At 44.5% G+C, this 20268-nt stretch overlaps 4 protein-coding genes and 1 non-coding gene across 7 annotated transcripts; 3 read left to right on the top strand and 2 right to left on the bottom strand.

The window, feature by feature from the left end:
- The first annotated feature begins 2380 nt into the window (after nucleotides 1–2380).
- LOC130134450 (RING-H2 finger protein ATL65) lies at nucleotides 2381–3954 on the top strand. The gene has a single exon (XM_056304704.1). The coding sequence runs from the start codon at nucleotides 2495–2497 to the stop codon at nucleotides 3830–3832; it is 1338 nt and encodes a 445-aa protein (XP_056160679.1). The 5' UTR covers nucleotides 2381–2494; the 3' UTR covers nucleotides 3833–3954.
- A 292-nt stretch (nucleotides 3955–4246) lies between these two features.
- LOC115672525 (uncharacterized) lies at nucleotides 4247–6124 on the top strand. 2 transcript variants are annotated; one of them, XR_008814837.1, is made up of 3 exons: nucleotides 4247–4466; nucleotides 5123–5481; nucleotides 5555–6124. It is a non-coding gene; the product is annotated as an uncharacterized LOC115672525 (transcript). The 2 variants fall into 2 exon arrangements; XR_008814838.1 differs by lacking the exon at nucleotides 4247–4466 and adding an exon at nucleotides 4487–4811.
- LOC115672852 (cold-regulated 413 plasma membrane protein 2-like) lies at nucleotides 5051–6540 on the bottom strand. Its single transcript, XM_030594819.2, has 4 exons — nucleotides 6365–6540; nucleotides 5781–5888; nucleotides 5596–5666; nucleotides 5051–5470 (listed from the first exon to the last, which is right to left on the bottom strand). The coding sequence occupies exons 1-4, from the start codon at nucleotides 6538–6540 to the stop codon at nucleotides 5217–5219; spliced, it is 609 nt and encodes a 202-aa protein (XP_030450679.1). The 3' UTR covers nucleotides 5051–5216.
- A 1021-nt stretch (nucleotides 6541–7561) lies between these two features.
- LOC115672859 (uncharacterized) lies at nucleotides 7562–12312 on the bottom strand. Of its 2 annotated transcripts, none has more exons than XM_030594833.2 (7): nucleotides 12170–12312; nucleotides 11707–11872; nucleotides 11461–11519; nucleotides 10421–10539; nucleotides 9521–9758; nucleotides 8923–9043; nucleotides 7562–7725 (listed from the first exon to the last, which is right to left on the bottom strand). In XM_030594833.2, the coding sequence occupies exons 1-7, from the start codon at nucleotides 12227–12229 to the stop codon at nucleotides 7649–7651; spliced, it is 840 nt and encodes a 279-aa protein (XP_030450693.1). In that variant the 5' UTR covers nucleotides 12230–12312; the 3' UTR covers nucleotides 7562–7648. The 2 variants fall into 2 exon arrangements, with proteins under 2 accessions (XP_030450693.1, XP_056160802.1); XM_056304827.1 differs by having other exon boundaries at nucleotides 12137–12297.
- Nucleotides 12313–18069: 5757 nt separating this feature from the next.
- On the top strand, nucleotides 18070–20208 carry LOC115672440 (protein JINGUBANG). The gene has a single exon (XM_030594247.2). The coding sequence runs from the start codon at nucleotides 18195–18197 to the stop codon at nucleotides 19614–19616; it is 1422 nt and encodes a 473-aa protein (XP_030450107.2). The 5' UTR covers nucleotides 18070–18194; the 3' UTR covers nucleotides 19617–20208.
- Nucleotides 20209–20268: the final 60 nt, after the last annotated feature.

The raw sequence follows: 20268 nt of genomic DNA, 5'->3' as shown, positions 1-20268 counted from the left end.
CCAAAATTGGCCGGTGTGAATTGGCAAGAATTAGAAAGATTTAAGACTGAATTGGCAAAATAAAAAGGTTTAGGACTGAATTGGTCGCCGTACAATAGGTTTAGGATTGATTTGACAATTTCTCCGGTCTTCGTCTTTGGCTTAGACCAAGCCAGTCGCATGAAAATGACATAATACTATAGAAATAAGGCTCATACATCATGTGTACTAATCGGCATTTCCGCGTACTAGTGACGGCCATCTAACAAAAGCTGAGACGTATGTTAATTGTGTGCGTGTGAGCACGAGAGAGAGAAATTCACACTGCAAATTCAAAAACGGCCATCTAATTTATGGACGTGTACTAGAGTTGTTATGCCCGATGCACAATGACGTGCAATCAAAAATTGGAATGGGAGTCAAGTTGCCGACGCAAGCGCGACGACACCGTTACGTGTCTTGTCCGCCGAAACAGATGACCATTGACAAACGTCATGTGCCAATGGGGGAAAAAAGGAAAAAAGACACCCCACTTTGTTCATTTTTCTTCGTTTTTCTTTGAGGAAAAAAGTTACGAAAAACCCTCGTATTATTCCTAGCGTGGCGGTGACACATATACCTTCATACCTTGTACATTTTTTTCGACATACAAAATTCAAAATCATATTTACCGTGACTCATTTACTCTAAACTTTTAATTGTATAATAAAAAACTCAAAATTTATATCCATGTAACATGTTTACCCTCTATTAAGGTTCCGTTATATGATGTTGTTTTTATTTCATTCAAGTCACGCGGACGCCGTGTCAGCAATGCTTGCTTTCTAGTATCCATTTAGATAGATTTTTAACGATTTTTATTGAGAAAACTTTGACAGAGGGTAAATATCTCGTGTAGGTATTTTTGCTGTTATAGAAACGTGTAATGGTGGGCATAATTCAGTATTTTTGGTGGCTTTTGCCCCTTTCTTTTTGTGTTTGATTTTTCTTCATTTCTGCTTTAATTTATGTTAATTTATTGTAGTGGAAAATTATTTCGGCCGGGCTTTTGTTGAATAGAGCGACCATATACACAGAGCGTGGAAAGCTCCTAGAGTCCAAATTCCGACATCAGGACTCGTTGACTTCCTGTGCCTTCTAGGATGGTTTTGTTGACAAAGGGGCCTTGTCGCAGTACGAGAGTTAAAAATGCTTTGAAAAATATAAGAAGGTAAGTTTTGTTTCCCCCTCCCCGAAGGAACAAAATTGTGCCACTGCGTAAGTTTTTGCGTGTTTCGAATTTTTTTTAATTTTGACAATTCAGGAGTAAAAACGCAAAGGCCGGTAATTCAAGGGTTCGTGAAATACACTGAAATTTTTTTTGACTAGTTAAGTTCAGGACTTTGACACGCGCACGCGATCCTTTGGTTCGCATGCATTTGGCGAGCTTTATATAGATAACGTTCATCAGATAAGGAAATTCCTTTGACATCTCACGTTAACTATACTAACTCCGGAGGGCTACATGGGTAAATTCGACACATATTACTCATTTTGGTGTCTTGCAAGCACGTGCTTAAAAAGTACATCGTTTCACTCGACCGATATCTAACGATGTTTGTTCATAAAGCTACTACAAACATTGGACGAAATTGAAAATTGCATCAGCCAAATACAAGTTCATCGGAGAATTTTTCCCTTCTCTACCCACGAAAGTTTCCGGACGGATCGATCGGCTCGATGATAACGTGCGAAAGCGTCGCTGTGATCGAGGCGCTTTGCACGAATCTCTGTTCATGGATCGGTCGATTTGATGGATCATCTAGAAATCACACCACACAAGGCTCTACCACCACCGTCTATTCTAGTGGTGGATGATTAACAGTTTTTAACCTAAGTTTCAAACCAATATGCTTCGAGTCATCCTGCGACTCTCTTTCCCCTATGTGGACCACCACATCAAAAGAAGGACCTTAACCCAAACATAGTATGAAAGAACCATCCTTCACGTTCCCCACCCAGCATGACTTTGAATAAGAAAAGGAAAGAAAAAAAAAAACAACAAATGCAAATTGCAAAGCCCTTACTACCGGGCCCCACCGCCCATCCCGACTTCCGGCCTATCGCATCCCGCCACGTCAGGGGAAGCCCCCACTTCCAAAACAGCTCCACCGAGGAGTCCATCGCCTACGTGAGCAACAATCGCGTGGACCCGAGCGCACGAGACCGGTCGATTTCCGCCGTTGAAGCACGTCGGGGCCCGTGCTGAACAACGGCCGAGATGCATTTAACGGCGGCGCGTGCGCGTGCGCGTGGCCAGACGGGGCGCGTGCGCCTAGGCTCGCGGAGCAGCGGAACAATAGCACCCCGGGGGGCGGGTCGCCTTAAATTCACCAACGTTGACGTGTCGACCCACCCACCAACTGGGTCGACAAATCGGAGCCGAACACAGTGCGCGCAGTCAACCCCCGCCCGCATTCTTCATCAAACACCTCCCCACTCCCTCGTCGAAAAACCGAAACCAAAACCGAAACCGATGCCGAAGCCGCTCCCTCCCGCCGCCGCCACCGCCGCCGCCGCCGCCATGAGCTCGCCGTCCCCCTCCCCGTCTCCGAGCTGGCCCCCCTCGCCGACCCCGGCCGCGACCGCCGCCCCCCCGGCCCCTAGGGCCGTCCCCCTCCGGCAGCAGTCCTCCCCGCCGTCCAAGTCCGCCGTGAACTTCAGCCCGCCCCTGATCGCGATGGTCGCGGTGGTCGCCGCCGCCTTCCTCATCGTCTCCTACTCCCGCCTCATCTCCCGCCACCTCCTCCGCCTCCACCGCCGCCTCTCCTCCCGCCGGCGCCGGCGGCGCCGCTACCACCCGTCCGCCTCCTCCTTCGACCTCAACTCCCCCCCGCCCTTCTTCGACTCGCCCGACGCCGGCGGGGCCGCCGCCTTCCACTTGTGCTCGCCGTACGGCCTCGACGACGCGGTCATCAAGACCATCCCTCTCTCCCTCTACACGGCCAAGGGCCACGATCACCGAGCCCGGGACTGCGCGGTTTGCTTGCTGGAGTTCGAGGAGAGCGACTACGTGCGGACTCTGCCGGCGTGCGGCCACGCGTTCCACGTGGACTGCATCGACATGTGGCTCCGATCGCACGCCAACTGCCCCCTCTGCCGCGCCGGGATATGCCTCCTGCCGCAATCTCCGTTCGTGCCTCTGATGGCGGCGAGGATACGGCCGAGCCTCGACGAGGACGCGATCCTCCGCGACATCATCCTCGAGGAACCGCTCGCCGAAACGGAAGATTGCCTCGACAACCCGAACAGCCCCCACAGTAACCACATGAACGGGACGACGGTCACGGAGATCGTCGAAGAGCAATCGCCTCGGAGGACGAACCCGTTATCGGAGGATCGGAGGAGCAACGCGAGGGACTTCCTGCTGAAGCGATCCTACTCGTTCGGCTTCGAGAGGAGCCTGGCGTCGGAGAGGCTGGTCCTGGAGCCCGTGACGGCCTCGCCGTGGAGGTACCGCCGGGGGGGCGCCGGAGCGTTCTGGAGCAAGAGGCTGTCGCCGTTCGGCTCCTTGCCGAAGCCGAGGGTGTTCTCGTTCCGATACTACCGGGGGATGAAGTCGCCGTTCTTCAAGCGGAGAGGAGGAGGAGGAGGAGGAGGTGGAGGAGGAGGGGGAGGGGGAGGCTTCTTCCCGCTGTCGGAGTCGAGCGTGAGGTTCTCGAGCGGCGCCAGCGGAGGAGGGGGATCGTCGCGGCGGAGCAAGTCGATCGCGAGCCCCATGTTCGCGAGGCCGTCGGGGGCGTACTCGTCGAGCCGGCTGAGGTGCGGCGATCCCGAGGCGCTGCTCTCGCCGGAGCGGTTCAACAGGGGGTAGTGGGAACCAGGGAACCTTCAAAATTTAGGACCGGCGACTGACTCGGAGGGGAGGGGTCTTTCCGAGTCGGGCCGACACGTGGACGGCGAGGATGGGAGGGCGGTGGGGGGGGGTGGGGGGAATGGACGGTGGGAGATGGGCAGGGGAAGTGCGGGTGAGGTGGGGAAATGGGGGTCAACAGCAGGTGCTTTTAATGGACACAGCGAGAGAGAGAGAGAGAGAGAGAGAGAGATGAAATGGCGTGGGGGGTGGGTCTCTGCAAAGAAATTAAATTTTTATTTATCCTATTTCTTCAATTTAATTTTGTGTGTTTTTTTTTTGAGAAGGGAGTCGAATTTAATGGGCATGCAATTTGCATTAAATGGCGGGGAAGGGGACAGCGGAGGAGGTTGGGAGGGTAATCAATGAGCCGGGAGGGGGGAGGGCGATCGGCGCATTGATTTTCGTGGGTTTGTTTTTGGTCCCTTCGAACATGACCCAGGAATCGAAATCGGAAATCGAAATTGAGATGGAGCATTTGCAGTTTGTGAAGTCACGACGAGATACATGCACGTTCCTTTGTTGGGGGGGGAAACGGAAATTGCTGGGGAGGAAACGAACAAGCGTCGCCGACAAAGTGCATGTGGACACCAGGGTAAAAGATCCTTTCGTTTTTTTTTTCCCTCTTCTTTCCTTGCTTCTTTCATCTTATGGAAATTAATGGAAAGCTGGTTTTTACTAAGTTCGCTCATCTAGCTCTGGCCGGCCCTCGAGATGACTTTGCGAAAGTTGTTTGATTTAGGACAGATGTTGAGGTCGTGGTAGATTTTATGTCGGAAAATGGGGAATGGTTTTTGATTCATTTTATGTGCTCGTTGTATTCTTGCTTGTTGCGCCTGTGTTAAAACCCATCATGGTCTCATGTGTGTTCAAAACTCTATCAGCTCATGATCGTTGCCTTTGTGGGGGGAAAACAAAAGAATTGCTGGGAATCTTTTGGGTTAGTCAATGATCTTTTTTTTTGGCTAGAAAGTTAGTCAAAGATCTTTAATTTTAGGGAGTCAGTCAGTTTGGACAACCTTGGACTTCCCAAACTCATCACTTGTTCTCTCTGATTTCCCAATTATATTAACTCGAATTTTCAATTAATTAAACTTGGTGTTTGGGATTGATCCCCTCGTGAGTCCTGAAGATTGCAAACAACCTTTCTTTCAGTGCGACACTGCCGCCCACCGCCTGTAACGCCAACGTTCCTTTCATGCATTACTTGGTCCACATGTTTTTTTTACAGAACAATTTGAATTTGAACAGTGGTCAAACAAGGCATCACTGGACAATGACATCAAACGAGCAAACACTAGTCACCCAACAACCATGGTGGGAACGGCAGAATCTCGAAATCGGTCTACAGGATGTCGAGCACCAGTGCCCATGCCGGGTAGACAAACAAGATGAGCAACCCGACGGTGTTGGAGATGCCGTGGGCTTTCGTGAATGAGTTGCGGAACCCGCCGGAGGCTCGGATGTGCTCCTGCAGCAAGTAACACGCGATGGCGAGGCAGATCAATACCCCGATCCAGCTCCCCTTTATGGTGCTCGCGAACAGGCTCGGAGCCACCACTATCAGGAGAATCAGAGCGCCGGGCATCTCCAGCCAATCTGTCAAAACGGTAATGACATCAATTTCCTAGTATTGCACTGGCAAAGTAATGGACAGGATGATGGAACTTTTCGTCCGTTCAGGAATGTGAGCATAGAATCAATGGCTCGAAGTCTTTGCATACCTGGGAAGTGCCGAGGGAAGAAAAGGCGCAAGACGACGGCGACGAAAGCGACCCACTTGCCAATCTCTCCCCTGCATCACGGGGGTTCAAAGTTTCTCAAGCAAATACGATTGCAGGCCGGTATAGTAGAAAGATAGGACAGCAGATGTACTACTTTCATGTAGACGAGAGGTCGATGAGATCACCTGAGGATTGTGAACAACAATGAAGGGAGGCTCAAGAAGATGTAGGGGATCAACAGGGATGTGAGCATGTTCGTCCTCCAGTGCGTCCGATCCAAGACCAACAAGTAGCTGCATTACGCACCAGATTAAAGCAGAATTACTACTCTCTACTCGTGTTGCCCAAACATGTTCAATCAGATTATTGGGGGAGAGGAAAAATGGTATTGCATGGGCCAGCCCATCTTGCGGGGCGCGATTGAGATTGCCCCGGCCCATTAAGTTAATTTGAATAAGCGGTATTGATATTTCTCTTCTTTTTTTGGACTGAATAATGATATTGATAGTTGACCTGGAGATTTCATCCACCTTTTGATCCACTCGGGTAGGGAAACTTTCTCACATGCACACTGATTCCGTAGCTCAATGATATCGCCGTCGTTTCAGAAAAAAAGGCTTTCTAACACACGAATTCAGACGTGAAATGGCTTCCGATGTTCAAGGTTTACCCAACGATGAGGAATTTGCAGGTCACAAAGCTAAAGAGTGATAAAACATCATCGAAACAAGAAAAAAAGGTTTGAAGAGCGGGTTGAGTATGTACATACATGGCGGCAAAAGAAGCGACACACTCAAGAATGGTAGTCCCCAGTCCAAAGCTCCCCAACTTGATCGCGTGATCCACGAGCTTCTTGGCAGCGTCCCTCATCTCTTTCAGATCCGAGGCTATCAGCTCGCTCGCTTCTCGGTCCGTGCTCATCGCCAAGTGACCATACTTGCCCATTCTTTCCCCTCACAAGAGCAATAGAAACAAGACAACCCCCACGCACAAAGTTCCCGATACAACAACTCTATGGACTATTATATGGAAGATGTGGAACTTATAAGAAGTGTGAGATCGCAGTGGTTGATCATGTTAGCATTATTATAATTCGGGCTGCCCTGTCATTTTCGCTACGTGGCCTCAAGGGGTCATTTCGGGCTACTTTCTTTATGTTTGAATTTTGCCAGTTTACCAGTTTTGGGGGAAAGATATGTCGGCATTTGAAAAACTAATGGATGAATTTGATCTCCGTTCGATGACTTGTGGGTTAGGGAATCGTCGACGCATTGCCACGTCGCGGGCTCTCTCGCTCTCGAACGCCCATTGGGTCCCCAGGCATGGCCACTGTTTTGCACTCCATTAGCCGATTCATTGCCGGTTAGTATTTTCTTTTGGATCAAGGGTGCCAGTTCATATTTCATGTTTGTGATTTACCTAGTTTTTTATTTATTTATCTATATCAATACTCAATAAGATAATGATTATAGCAGATCGATCGATGACATACGTTCTCTTTCTTACTCGGCGTTAAGAGTGAGCGAATGGTCTCCCGTCGGTCCTTGGGTGAAGTTCGATTGCAACGTCACACGTCGTCATAGGTTTCCACATGAATCTAAGTAGTTCGTCGACCGAAGTTCAATTGCACCGTCACTCATTGTCATAGGTTTGCACGTGAATCTAAGTAGATCGTCTTGCGAATGCGATGGCTCACCCTATGCTAATCTTGAATCCTCCCTTTTTAGTTTGGTAAGAAACTCGAATCCCATCTTTTATGATCATCGATTCGTATCAGTTCCCCCAAGAGAGAGTCGGGTTCTTTGAGTCAAGTCCGTTACAGATGCCCGTTTTCTGTTTCAGCTTGAAACTTTCATGAACATTTTGCTCAGGGGTTCTTCTAGCGTATCGTTTTGGCGTGGAAAGCACTAACGCATGTTGAACTGGATAAAGCAACCATTTTGGACATGCACGAGAACAGAGCCCGGACCAAACGAAACTCGCCATACGAATCTTCAACAATATTACAGAAACAGAATACGTAAGCATCGATCTTACAGAAGTCATTACGGACCTAAAAGATGGATATATCGGGGGGAGGTCCGTATACGGTCTTCCAAGAATATGGGATGATCCAGTCTCCTCCATGACCTGCCCAAAGGCCGAAGCCATTGCCAGAAACAAATCATTCATCAGCATCTGTATTTCCTAGTTCCTTACTCAAATTAAACCAACTATAGGTTGTGTCGAAAGAGGCACTTTCAACCGCAAAAAGAGCTAAATGTTATGACTGCAGGTGGGCTTAATTAGCAAAATCTAATGTAACAAACGGTTTTGCCATCCGACATCACCCATGGAAATTTTCGGAGTGTTGAAACATTGAAACATTTGAACTGGTTCAGTACAACAAAAGCACACACTAAGTGCAGTTGATTAATGATCAGAATGTTAAAATATACAGTGACTAAGATGTCCGGTAATGATGCTTGAAATGACCCATAAAAAATAGCATATGAGCATAACCTGTGACATGCACTTCAACATTATCTGATATTCGGAAATAAGAGACAGCCAAAAATTGTTTGGCAACGCTTAAAAGAAACTTTCACGACTTATGAGTAGTTTAAAACATAAAGAATCTGAAGATTGATTCCCAATTACCTCGTTAGACAGCTTTTGAAATATTATGGAAAACCATATTTTCCTTGAAAAAAGAAAGATCAAGGAAAAATACTACTTTTTGTCCATGAACTTCCACCATTGTTCTAATTTAGATCCTATACTTTCAATTTTTTCTAATCAAGTCCTTACGCAAAATATCTAATCAAACCCCTCTGGCACAAAATCTGGCCCAATTCAGTTGACGTGGCTATTGGAGGACGCCGGAGTGTGACATGGATTTAATATTCTCTATGTGGTCACCCATCATGGATAGTTAAATAGAGGGAGAATAAATTAAAAAAAATTTAATCCACTCGCTATCCACACCGCATGGTGGGTGTCTACGCAAGTAGAGTTTAGTCCATGTCATGTTCTGGTGTCCTCCAATGGCCATGTCAAGTTGATTCAGGTGCATTTTGAGCCAGAGAGACTTGATTAGACATTTTTTTTGTAAGTAGAAATACTTGATTAGGAAAATGAAAAGTACAAGGATTTAATAGAAAAGTAGTGAAAGTACAAAGATAAAAAATAGAGTATTCCCAAAGATCAAAGGAATATCAATTAGTCCTAGAATGACACACATGATAAAAAGTTATATGCATGCTACGGAAACAGGAAATACAGGTTCTTTTGTTGATGATTAAGTGCAGGGTGCCGAAAAAAATCAATGCATGGAGCGAAAATTACCACTTAAATTTGTCCTCACGCCCAAAAGTTTGAGTGCTGCTTCAGCAAGATGAAAAGCATCGGACATGTTGTCTCCTTCCGAGCAGTAACACAGCAAACAAGTGACCTTTAAACCTTTGGCCTGATCAAAACGGATGAACCTTTTATAAGTTATTTTGGTCAACGAACAAAGAAGTTAATTCAGCTCATATGAAGTCTCTAAATTGAACTAAGCATGCAAGTGCATTGCTCTATGACAAGACGAGAAAAAAATATATCATCCAGATTTTGAGAGGGCTTTGACATAATTATTTGGTGTGCCCTAGAAAATAGAGCCTAAACTTCTAAAACTTTCATCCTTTTAGTCTACAAGTATTGAAACCAACGAAAGTATTCAGCAACTGTAACCCCTATTCAGTTTTCGCTTCCACAAGGAAAGCCTATTCATTTTTTTTATTGAGAATCGAGTCTGAAGTGCTATTTGTTGGGTAAATGCAGGTTGGCTGCAGTAAGACTTATAGATCCAGGCACCTAGTAGGTTAAGGCATTGGATGACAATTTCCCAAGGCACACACGGAAACAATTCAAACAAAGAATGTTTGTGCAGCAAAATCATCACCTTGAAGAACGAAAAAAGAGCAGCAAAAGGCAAACTTGGGTAGTAGTCATCTTCTTTAAGATCATCTTCAGCAGGCAAACCTTCTTGTGCTGCATTACTTCCTTCAGGTAAAGTGCTAAGATATTTCCAACTCCTCTGGTCAGAGTTAAATTCTGGCAATCTTGTCCAACCAAATTGTTCACATTGATCATCTGATCCATCTGAACTACTGCTGGAAAGGTAATACGTCTGCAAGCCACTGAAACAATCGAAGCATCGATGAATAATCAAGTCACCAGAAAATTTCTGGAACAATAGATTCTAGAGAAAGATTTTGTGTTGGTAACCACCCATATAAATGTTCTTTAAAGATAAAGCTAAAGCTAGGATAGAACTGCGAGTAAAATATATAGTTCTAGCATCTCAGTATTTTATGTGGCTGCAGCAGCAAGACCCGAATCCTGCTGATAAACCAATTATGGAAGGGGATGACGGGTGCAGAATCATGTACATGAAAAATAATCAACACTATATTGAGATGCAGGCAGCTTAATTAAAATAGGCTTCTATATTCCATCAGAAGCTTACCTGCATTCCACCATATAAAGCCAATAAGATATTTCAGTACTTTTTTATTTTAAGTATCCTACCTTTATGGACCAGTATATAACATTCATTGGCGAAGGGTTCCTAGAAATATGACTCATACGTTTATTAGAAAACTTAGAATTGTCCAAGCCCCAGTTCTTAGTTACAATTCATGAGATAAAATCAAGGGCAATACAAAGGTACTTTATTCTCCGTAACAACCATATCTATGAATCACCACATGAAGAAACTTCAATCTTCGAAACAAAGTAACACAGTCATTTCCCATGTCCCTTTACCAAATTGCTTAGAGAAGCGAAAATCTCACTTTACCTCGATGTATCAATTCTTTGCCATCTCCCAAAATCTAAGCTAGATAAAATCACAGTGTGCTTCTTTCCACTTGAAACAGCAAAATCAGCCAAATTCTTTGCAAACTCAATCATCATCCCCTGTTTGAATGACCACATCCAAAAAATTCAGATAGATCTGGGAGATTTAACAAAGGTTAATCGAGGAAAAAGGGGGGAGTGACACCATGGTCACCTATAATTGCTTGGATTACAAAAAAACAAAAAAAGGAAATGGATAATAGCTCATGAGTTTTCTTTTCTCTCCTTTGCGGCTGATGCCATAATAATTCCAGTCCTACCCAAAGTTCACGTTAAATCCAAAACATGAAGCAGAAGAGAACCAGGTGTTCGTAAGCTTTTCCATTACAAACAAAGAAATTGTTGAATACCATCGTAATACATACAGAACTTTATTCATTATTCCTAATGAGAACCATCCTCTCTCTATATGTGTGTGTACGTGCGAGCTGAGCACACAAAGGTGCCAGAAAAATACACAATGTCTATCAATGCATTTACTTCCGCAAAGATCTCTCCACTATATACCAGGTCATCATATTTATAACCAACTATTCTATTTAGTCAAAATATTGAGTCTAACCATATTATTATAAGATCTATCAATTAAAGGTTTACCTATCTTATTTGAGGAGAACAAATCATGTCTACAGTCATCCAAATTCTCAAAAAGTTAATGAAAGAAAGAACATTCACTGTAGAAAGAAAAAAAAAAACTCATATTATCCAGCACAAGCAAAATCCCTTCACAACATGGTTGCTAAATCATAATTTCAGACCATATTACAAAATAATAAAACTACACCTGTATCATAGTATAACAGAGCAATTTAGAAAAAGGCAACCTAATCTGGCCACAACTTATGCATCTTAGATTGGCAAAAAGACCTACCCATAGATCTTCACTTCAGACAATCAACTGAACAAACTAAACATCGAAAAAGCAGAAGAGAAGACAAATCACAAGTTATTGACCAGTGAACCACGAGCGATTTCCAATACCTTAACAACTGGAGACCTTTGTTGGACAAGAGTCACAGCATTGGAAGTTGAATCATAAGCTGCAATCACAAACACAACATCAACCGTCAAGGACATGTTCCTCTGATCTGATCCGCAAAATGAAAATACCAAATCACCAAGAACAAGCCCGTACTCCTTCTCAACCAAGTGCCCTCTAGTCTCTAAATTCATTTCTTGGAACGAAGGCCAAAAAAATTTTAGCAGACAAGATGAGAGGACCATCACCTTCGAGCGGGAGCGCAAGCTCCCCGGACGGAACGGGGCCGTACGCGTCGTTGCCGATGCAAGGAAGGACATTGGGATCGTCCAAGAACCCGATCCTCTCCGCTCGCAACGTCGAAACCAACAAGTCCACCGCGAGCTGCCCGACATTCCCAATCGACAGCGCGGGCTGCCTCCCAGAAAGATCGGAACCGATTAAGTCAAGACTCAGTTCGCTTGCCGAGAAAGCAATGTAGAAAAACCTAACTCAACTGAAGTTCGGTGCAGTAATTGAAGTAAAACTCGAGCGAAAAGTGCAAACATCACAGGGCGAATTCGACATTTTCCTAGGGATTTCGAGGTTCCTTTCCAGGCATCATTCGCAAAACCCTAGCTCACTACGACTGCAGCGAAAACCAGGAAGCCCGAAAAAGAAGAATTCGAGAAAGAGCACTTGAGAGTTTGAAGGACGAAGCGCGAAGCTGACCAGGACGAGGGCGGTGCAGTCTTCGTGTACGGTCTTGCCCTTCTCAGGAACGAACTCCATCGCTCGCCGTCGTCCGCGGTGGCTGATGGCTGTCAGCGCCGTCGCGTGCTCTGGACATGGCGGCTTTCCATGTTGCAGGGTGCTTTCACTTCTTCTGTGGAAGAAGAGAACTTGAAGAGCAAGACAGCTTTGGGCCTGTGGGCTTCTTCGTTGGGCTTAATATAATAATGGGCTTTTTGTTTGGACTCGGATAGGCTTGGGCTGAGCTCCGAAGCCCATCACGGATGGTGGAGGCCGGAGGGCTGGTGTTAGGGTTTGTATATGTACCGTTCATTTTATCATTGCATTAAATGTGATTATATGATTATAATTATGATTGAGAGGAAATCCAGCTTAGGTATGAAAATTTCGGCTCATCGAGAACCGCTGTTAATCTCAAGGACTAGGTAAGACGAAAGCTAAGATCCCGGATGGATGGTCTAACCATGAAATTATATTACATGCTTGGTGCATATACGAAAGATCGAACTCATTTATTAACTGCTAAAAGTTCATACAGACATCTTTCGTGAAATTTTATGGTAAAAATTTAAAGGTCAAAAGGCGTGGTTATGATTCCTAACAGTCAATTAACTCTCGATAATTAAGCATTGCTCTCTCTATAATAACAAAGACCTTTTCAACGTTGAGACACTTAGCTCGTCGCCTAACTACAAATTTATTTTAGAATCGCAATTCTTCTTAACGGAAGACAGGTGGTAAACTAAAAGTTATAAACTAATGAAAGAAACTTCCTGACCATATTGCTTTCTATGATAAAATGATGCACATAGCTTTTATTTATATAGTGGGATTATTTATTTTTTTCTCCACAGTGTGCGACGTGGAGATTGGCCTAGTTTAGAAGAAACATGTCCATAGACTTTCAGACAGTCATTAGTTTAAGATCGAAAATGATCACTGAAAAAAACGTGGATTCATTTGGTGATTCCATGTATACAATTAGACGTCAGTTCTTCTTTAGCGGCGAATCACGTTGAATGAACCTATTTTTATGTTGTCTGGCTACGTGTTGGGTGATCGCGAAACACCCATTTCCACACGAGAACTTTTAGTAGATCTAACACTGAGTGACGGACTGCCCACTTCCTCAATCCATGCAATGTATCTGCATTGCGTATTGCCGATAAAACATTGACTTATCAAGCCAACACGATAAGAAGTAATACAGATGGTCCGTGTCTGGTGGTGGTCGGACAAAGATCGTCTGATTTTGATTAGGTAACACCCCACCATGATAATCAGCTGTTTTGACTCCAAAAGCCACGAGATCTTTCCATTGCGAACTATCTGATTACTTGCCATATGTAATAGCACAAGAGCCGATTGATTAAATTATAGCTGTGATGTAAACGGGCACTCAACATTTTTCCAAATTATTAATCAGAACACAAGTGGCGTATGTTTTGAGCACTTCGAACCCTTTTTTAGGGACAGCTGTTCTGTGTTTAGGTGTGTGGATACAACAAGTAGTTTGCTTACGATCGATAGGGTTTTGATTATAATTTTAGGTGGCAAAAGAAGAGCTATTTCGGGCAAATATCTCTTGAAAAGAAGTGGCAGACAATAGTTATAATTGGTTTAGGTGATTACTAAATAAGCTCGTGCATGTGTCCGGGACCTGGAAACTGGACAGATCACAGATGTTTGCTGAGTTTACATCATTAACGCGATTTGTATGTATTATTTCGATGATTAGCTCGAGTACTTGTCATTTGTCTTCAATCTGTGCAACAGTTTTCACTTAGTGATAACATCATATGAAAATCTCTCTCTCTCTCTCTCTCTCTCTGCACACGATGTTTACTCATTTATGTACAGAAAAGCTTGGTGAAGTCCATATGAAGGACTCGGATGATCTCATGAAGCTATAATGAACCTTTGTATATCAGTGGAGACCATGAACAAAACAATTCTTATCGACCGACCCCATGTCGTGATTTTTTTTTTTTTTTTTTTTTTTTTTTTTTTTTTTTTTTTTTTTTTTTTTTTTTTTTTTTTTTTTTTTTTTTTTTTTTTATTTTTAAATTTATTTTAATTTTTTTTTTTTTTTTTTTTTTTTTTTTTTTTTTTTTTTTTTTTAAAAAAATTTTTTTTTTTTTTTTTTTTTTTTTTTTTTTTTTTTTTTTTTTTTTTTTTTTTTTTTTTTTTTTTTTTTTTTTTTTTTTTTTTTTTTTTTTTTTTTTTTTTTTTTTTTTTTAAAAAAAAAAAAAAAAAAAAAAAAAAAAAAAAAAAATAAAAAATTTTTTTCAACGGTTCATTGGTTTTCGAAATCTAACAGTGATTAACATGCTGAAAGTTTGGCAACTGTGACATTGTCAAGGATGAGTTTGAAGGACTCAAAGCACAGCACATCACATATATAAAACCCTAATCTTTGAGTTCTTGCTCTCCTCATGCTAACGTGCGTACGTACTTCATGCATTGCAGAGACAACGTGTCTGAAGCCCACTGGTCTTTCGTAACCTACTTCTAATTACGTGTCGAAGAGACAGGGTATTGTCGTCGTTGATAAGTAGCTAATCTCTACGTAGGAGAAACACAACCGATACGTGTCTGTCAACTGTGCAACTTGGATTGCAGACGTCGCTTTCGCTGCAAAGTCTTCTTCTCCTTACCCAATCTCTCTGCTATCATTGATTTGAAGGTGGCAGCCATTATGGGTCGTTGACATTTGGCGCGTATAAGTGCTAGAAGGGATCTGCCAATTTGAAAGTTGGGATTTCCAAAGATTTTTAGTCGAATAAACTAATGGGACTGCTGCTGCTAAAGCCCAAATCCAGAACAAATGACACCTTTTTGCCCATGTGAAAATATTTTATTTCGATTGCGCTTACGTATATTCAGGAAAATAGCGTGTGAAATTGATATGGTAAACGACGGCCCGGATTCTTCCTTCATTGCCCCGCTTATGAAAACGAGCAATTGATGGTCAAAGAAGGTTTTTTCTTTGGACTCTTCCTTCCTTTGTTGGCCAGCTATATTAGAATCAAGAAGGATTGATGCAGGTGAAGAAGACTACTTCTTCTTTGGTTACATCCTTTCTACTTATTGATCACGAATTTGGTTATTCTTTCCATTCTCATTGCCTATCGTTTATTATATATAATTGGATGGACAAAGTACGGATCAAGAAGATAAAATCATCGATGCACTCTAGCATTGGAAAGAGTTAAGGTTCTGAAAGCGGTACTGGGGAGTTCCCAATATTGGTATCGGAAAAGATGGTCATGTATACACAGTTGAAAATCCGAATACTTGCCAAATCAGTCATTAACCTATTGTATATATGACAATGCAATCCTTACTGACCGTTCTATGTCGAATGCAAACGTAAACAACTTTACTTAAACCGACATCCTACATGGATCGTCAGGTTAGCGTTTCCGGAAATTGATTGGCCGAAAAAATTATATTGAAATTTCGCACAAAGATTAAAGACTGCAATGGTAAAATTGAAAATTTTAGAATTGAATTGGCATTCATCAATAAGTTCATGATTGAATCGACTATTTTCCCTTTGGAAATCTACATATAATTAGATGAACTGTTCCCTTCTTCGTTGGTCACGTAAAAATGGGAATCCATAAAAGAAGAGTGCTCCATCGTATCATACAAAGACGAAAAGGGACGGTGCTTCTAATTGTGCTGGAGTGCAAAAGAAAAAAAAGGGTTTCCGTGCATCCATTCGTTTGAGATACACGTCCATGCAAAAAAACACACAGTGGGGCTACCGTTTGATTACGACTGTCTTATCTTCATGCTGTATTTTTATCTTTTTCCGATTCGCGCGACACGAGATTTCTAACGTTCAATCACATCAGAAATGACCAATCGTCCCGGGCACAGTTGTGGTCTTCAGAGTGAGATTGTGGGCGAGATTGTGCATGCATTTGTGTGCCACCGAGCGCAAACTTCCAACGTTTTGGTTGCTTTGCGTAGATTTTTTTCCCAATCCTGATCTATCTGCTCTGCTTAAACTACGAGTCCTTGACAGTGATGGTGCTTACTTCTGGCCCTCAATGATGGGGCTTAATTGACTAACTAATATAGCAACCTTTTCTTTTTCATTTAAGGAAATGATGATGTTCCTCGTCTGTTTGTTATCACAATTTATATACACAGATGCACAAACACTTTACATAGACAAAATAACACGGGGTATGTGAACCTTTTGTTGCAATTAATTCTCACGAGTGCACACAAACCCTCCTTGTCTCGATACTTGGCTCGATTTCAGTTTCCGAGATCGAAGAAATAGATGAGTGATTGGATACTTACAAGTAGAGGCTAGACCCGTCAAATGGGTAGGCTAGATCGGATTTGAGTAGGGTTGAAGATGGTTCGACCTAGGATTGAAAATGGTCCAACCCAAATTGACATTTTAACCCGTTTTAACACATTTCCATGCAATACAAATCTAGTAATATATACCCACATACCCGACCCAACTTATATTGCTCAAATATTTTCATATTTAACTAAATCTATAAACACTCATATATAAACTGAGGTGAGAATACGGAGCAAACGAGTGTGAGATCAAGTGAGGGCGATAGAAAGTGAAGAGAGAGTCATAAAGGTAAGCTGAGTATAAGTAAGATATGAACCTATTTAACACCCATATTAATTTAGGCTTTAATATTTTAAAATCATTTATGACCCATTTATTAAATATAATTAACTCATATAATAACTCATCCCATCGAATATAGATTAAGAAATAGATTTATGACCCATATTGACAAGTCTAAGTAGAGGTGATCAATTTAGAGTGGGTAGATTTCGGATTTGGAACCTATAACCTATCATGTTAAGGTCAGTTCTCAATTGGCTTTCAATAATAGGGTCCTTTGAAAAAAAAAAAAAAGGTTGCTATATTAATAATTCAATTAAGCCCTATGTTCCTCGTTTGTTTGTTATCAAGCTATATTTCACAAATTTTTTTACCGAAATAAATAGCACAACCTTTTGCCGCAATTGAATTCTCCTAAATGCATGCCAACCTCCCCGTATCAAGTACTTGACTCTCCGACCAAAGGAACAAAAAACAGTACCCAGCTCAACTTCGGTTTCCAAGATTGAAGAAATAGACTAGGGATCGGATATTTGCAAGCAGTCGCGTGTCGTGATCTCGAGCAGATAAATTGAGTTAATTTACTCTCGCTTAATTTAGAAGATTTTTATCCTTTGTTTGGATACGTAATGCACTGACCTATACAACGGTGGGACTTTAGTCGGTTGAATAGGGATCCGATCAATTGTTATGCGAGGCCAATCGTGTCTTAGATTACATGCGCGGGCCAGGGATTAAACTCCGAAAGAACTCATCACACCAGACGTCATCATTTAACATCGATAACCCTCGGGTTTAAACGATAATCCAAGTCGACTCTAAAGACACAAATAAAAGGCAAATATGCAATTGTGAAACCATTGGGAAGCGTCGCGGGCCACGGAAAAGGCGACATCGTTTAAGAAAAGTCGCCAAACCGAGCAGAAGTCAAAGGTCAATGACTTTTCCAACGTCAAACTTGTCCGGTCTGAAAACGGTTTCGCGCCCTTTTTCCTCACATTTTCCCATAAGCAAAAATCCCCAACTCGTGAGAGCGCGTGAAGCTCCCGTGAGCCGGATGCCTTAAACGAATAATTCAATTTCGCCAAACTAACTGGCACAGCCGGTTCCCAGTCACCACTTATGCCCACGTCTCCGTCCTCCACGTGTCCCATCCTCCCCCACCTGCTTATCATCTCCCGTCTCTCCCCCTCTCTCTATCCGCTCGCTGTTCTATTTATACGCATCTCCTCCCTCTGTTGTGCCCTTCAAATAACTTTCTCAAACACCAAGAAGAACATCCCACGATAAGCTCTCTATAGTTATCGTCTTTGACATTTCCTATTCTCGCTGTTGGTCATTCCCACAGATTCCTCGTCTTTCCGAAGAGGTTTACATCGTTGTTGCCGTATGAGGAACGAAAGAGGAGGAACCGTAATGTCGGAAGAGCCGGCCAGCAACACCAACCATAGTCGCCGGCCGACTTTCGGAGCGTTCTTGCGTTCCGAACCCACCCTCTTCCCTCAAGACCAAGACGACTGCTACGCTGCCGCTGCTGATGATGACAAGCACCGTGTCAGCAACGCCTCCGCCTACGTCGCCTCGCCGTCCGCGGGCTACTCCACGTCCTCCCCGAGCCCCTACCTCATGTCGCCGCTGAACCAGCTGTCTCCCTACACGAAATCCCCGTGGATAGTGCCGTCGCCGCTCCTCGGGGGTTTCCCCGGGAACAGCGACCTCGTTGGTTCCCTCATCCGCAAGGAGGGCCACGTGTACTCCCTTGCGGCCACCGGCGACTTGCTGTACACCGGCTCCGACAGCAAGAACATCCGTGTGTGGAAGAACTTCAGGGAATTCTCGGGGTTCAAGTCCAACAGCGGACTGGTCAAGGCTATCGTCATCTCCGGTGACAGAGTTTTCACCGGCCACCAGGACGGCAAGATCCGAGTTTGGAAGAAGCCCTCGAAAAATAATCGCCATCTCAATAATTTGTCTGTGGCCGCGCACAAGCGCATCGGCAGCTTGCCCACGTTGAAGGACTACATCAAGAGCTCCATAAACCCTAAGAACTACGTTCAGGTACGCCGGCGCAGCAAGGTCTTGCGCATCAAGCACTTCGACGCGGTGTCGTGCCTGAGCCTGGACCAGGAGGCAGGCATCTTGTATTCGGGCTCTTGGGACAAGACCATGAAGGTGTGGAGGCTATCCGATTCCAAGCACTTGGAATCTGTTGATGCTCATGACGATGCGATAAATGCAATCGCCTCCGGGTTCGAGGGCTTGGTCTTCACCGGCTCGGCCGATGGAACAGTGAAGGTGTGGAGAAGGGAGTTGCATGGGAATGGGACGAGGCATTTCTTGATTCGGCTCCTGTTGGACCAGGAGAGTGCCGTGACGTCGCTGGCCTTGGCCGAGGCCTCCGGCGTGGTCTACTCCGGGTCGTCAGACGGCGCGGTCAACTTCTGGACGCGCGAGAAGCACCTGTCCCATGGCGGCGTGCTCCGTGGCCACAAGCTGGCGGTCCTGTGCCTGGCGGCGGCCGGGAACTTGGTGCTCAGCGGCTCCGCCGACAAGAGCATCTCCGTGTGGCGGAGGGACCCCGTCACAGGGGCCCACTCGTGGCTGAACGTCCTGACAGGTCACGGCGGGCCCATCAAATGCCTGGCCGTGGAGCAGGAGCGGACTCCCGCGGCCGACGACAACGACGACCAGAATGATGGGCGGTTGATAGTGTACAGCGGGAGCTTGGACAAGTCGGTGAGGATATGGAGCGTGTCGGAGCACACGCCGGAGATGAGGCCATACTCGAGTCCCCGGCGCTCGCAGGAGTGATCGGGAAAAGCAGTTACGGTGGTTGCTTCAGGTCCACCGCCGGATTCGACGGTTGGGGTGGTCGAATCGATGGTTACGTATATTCTCACGCTATTGAATAAATTTCGGAACCTCCCGGGTCAAACCATACCGAAAGAGGTGCCAGAAGAAGAATCCGTGTCACGATCCGGCGGTCCCCACGCATTGAGAAATCGTGGAGGACAGGGGAATCGGACCGTTGAGGGGTCGGTCGGGCGGGGGGCCCACATAGGGTTCCTTCGTGGCGAAGGCCATCATCATGTGGATATGTATATATGGCCGGTGTGAAAAGCACGTCGGGTCGGACGTTGAACGGGACGGTCATCGTGCGAAGCGACGAACGAGAAAGGAGGTGATCTCACGACCCACGTTCAACGACGAAACTTTCGAGAAATCCAACCCAGATGTGGACCGCGCCATTTTTTTGGAGCACTTGTTTTTTTTTTTCCCCCTTAATCCAGACAAACAAATTGAAAGGTTTGCAGAAGAAGAAGACGACAGTTCAGGAATGTACATATATACTGATAGTGCATTACCACGAATTGGAAGAAGAAATTATTCGTCTCTTATTTAATTAGCCTTTTTCTTATTGTTCCGTCGTGCATCGGGGCTAATTCCTTCGAGAAATGAGAAC

The sequence above is a fragment of the Syzygium oleosum genome, unplaced genomic scaffold (genome assembly GCF_021117445.2).
Source record: "Syzygium oleosum isolate NSW1041296 unplaced genomic scaffold, Sole_v2.1 Sole_v2.33, whole genome shotgun sequence".
In the NCBI taxonomy this organism is placed as follows: domain Eukaryota; kingdom Viridiplantae; phylum Streptophyta; class Magnoliopsida; order Myrtales; family Myrtaceae; genus Syzygium; species Syzygium oleosum.
The sequence above is the reverse complement of the archived record's forward strand: the minus strand, read 5'-3'. Positions and strand labels throughout refer to the sequence as shown.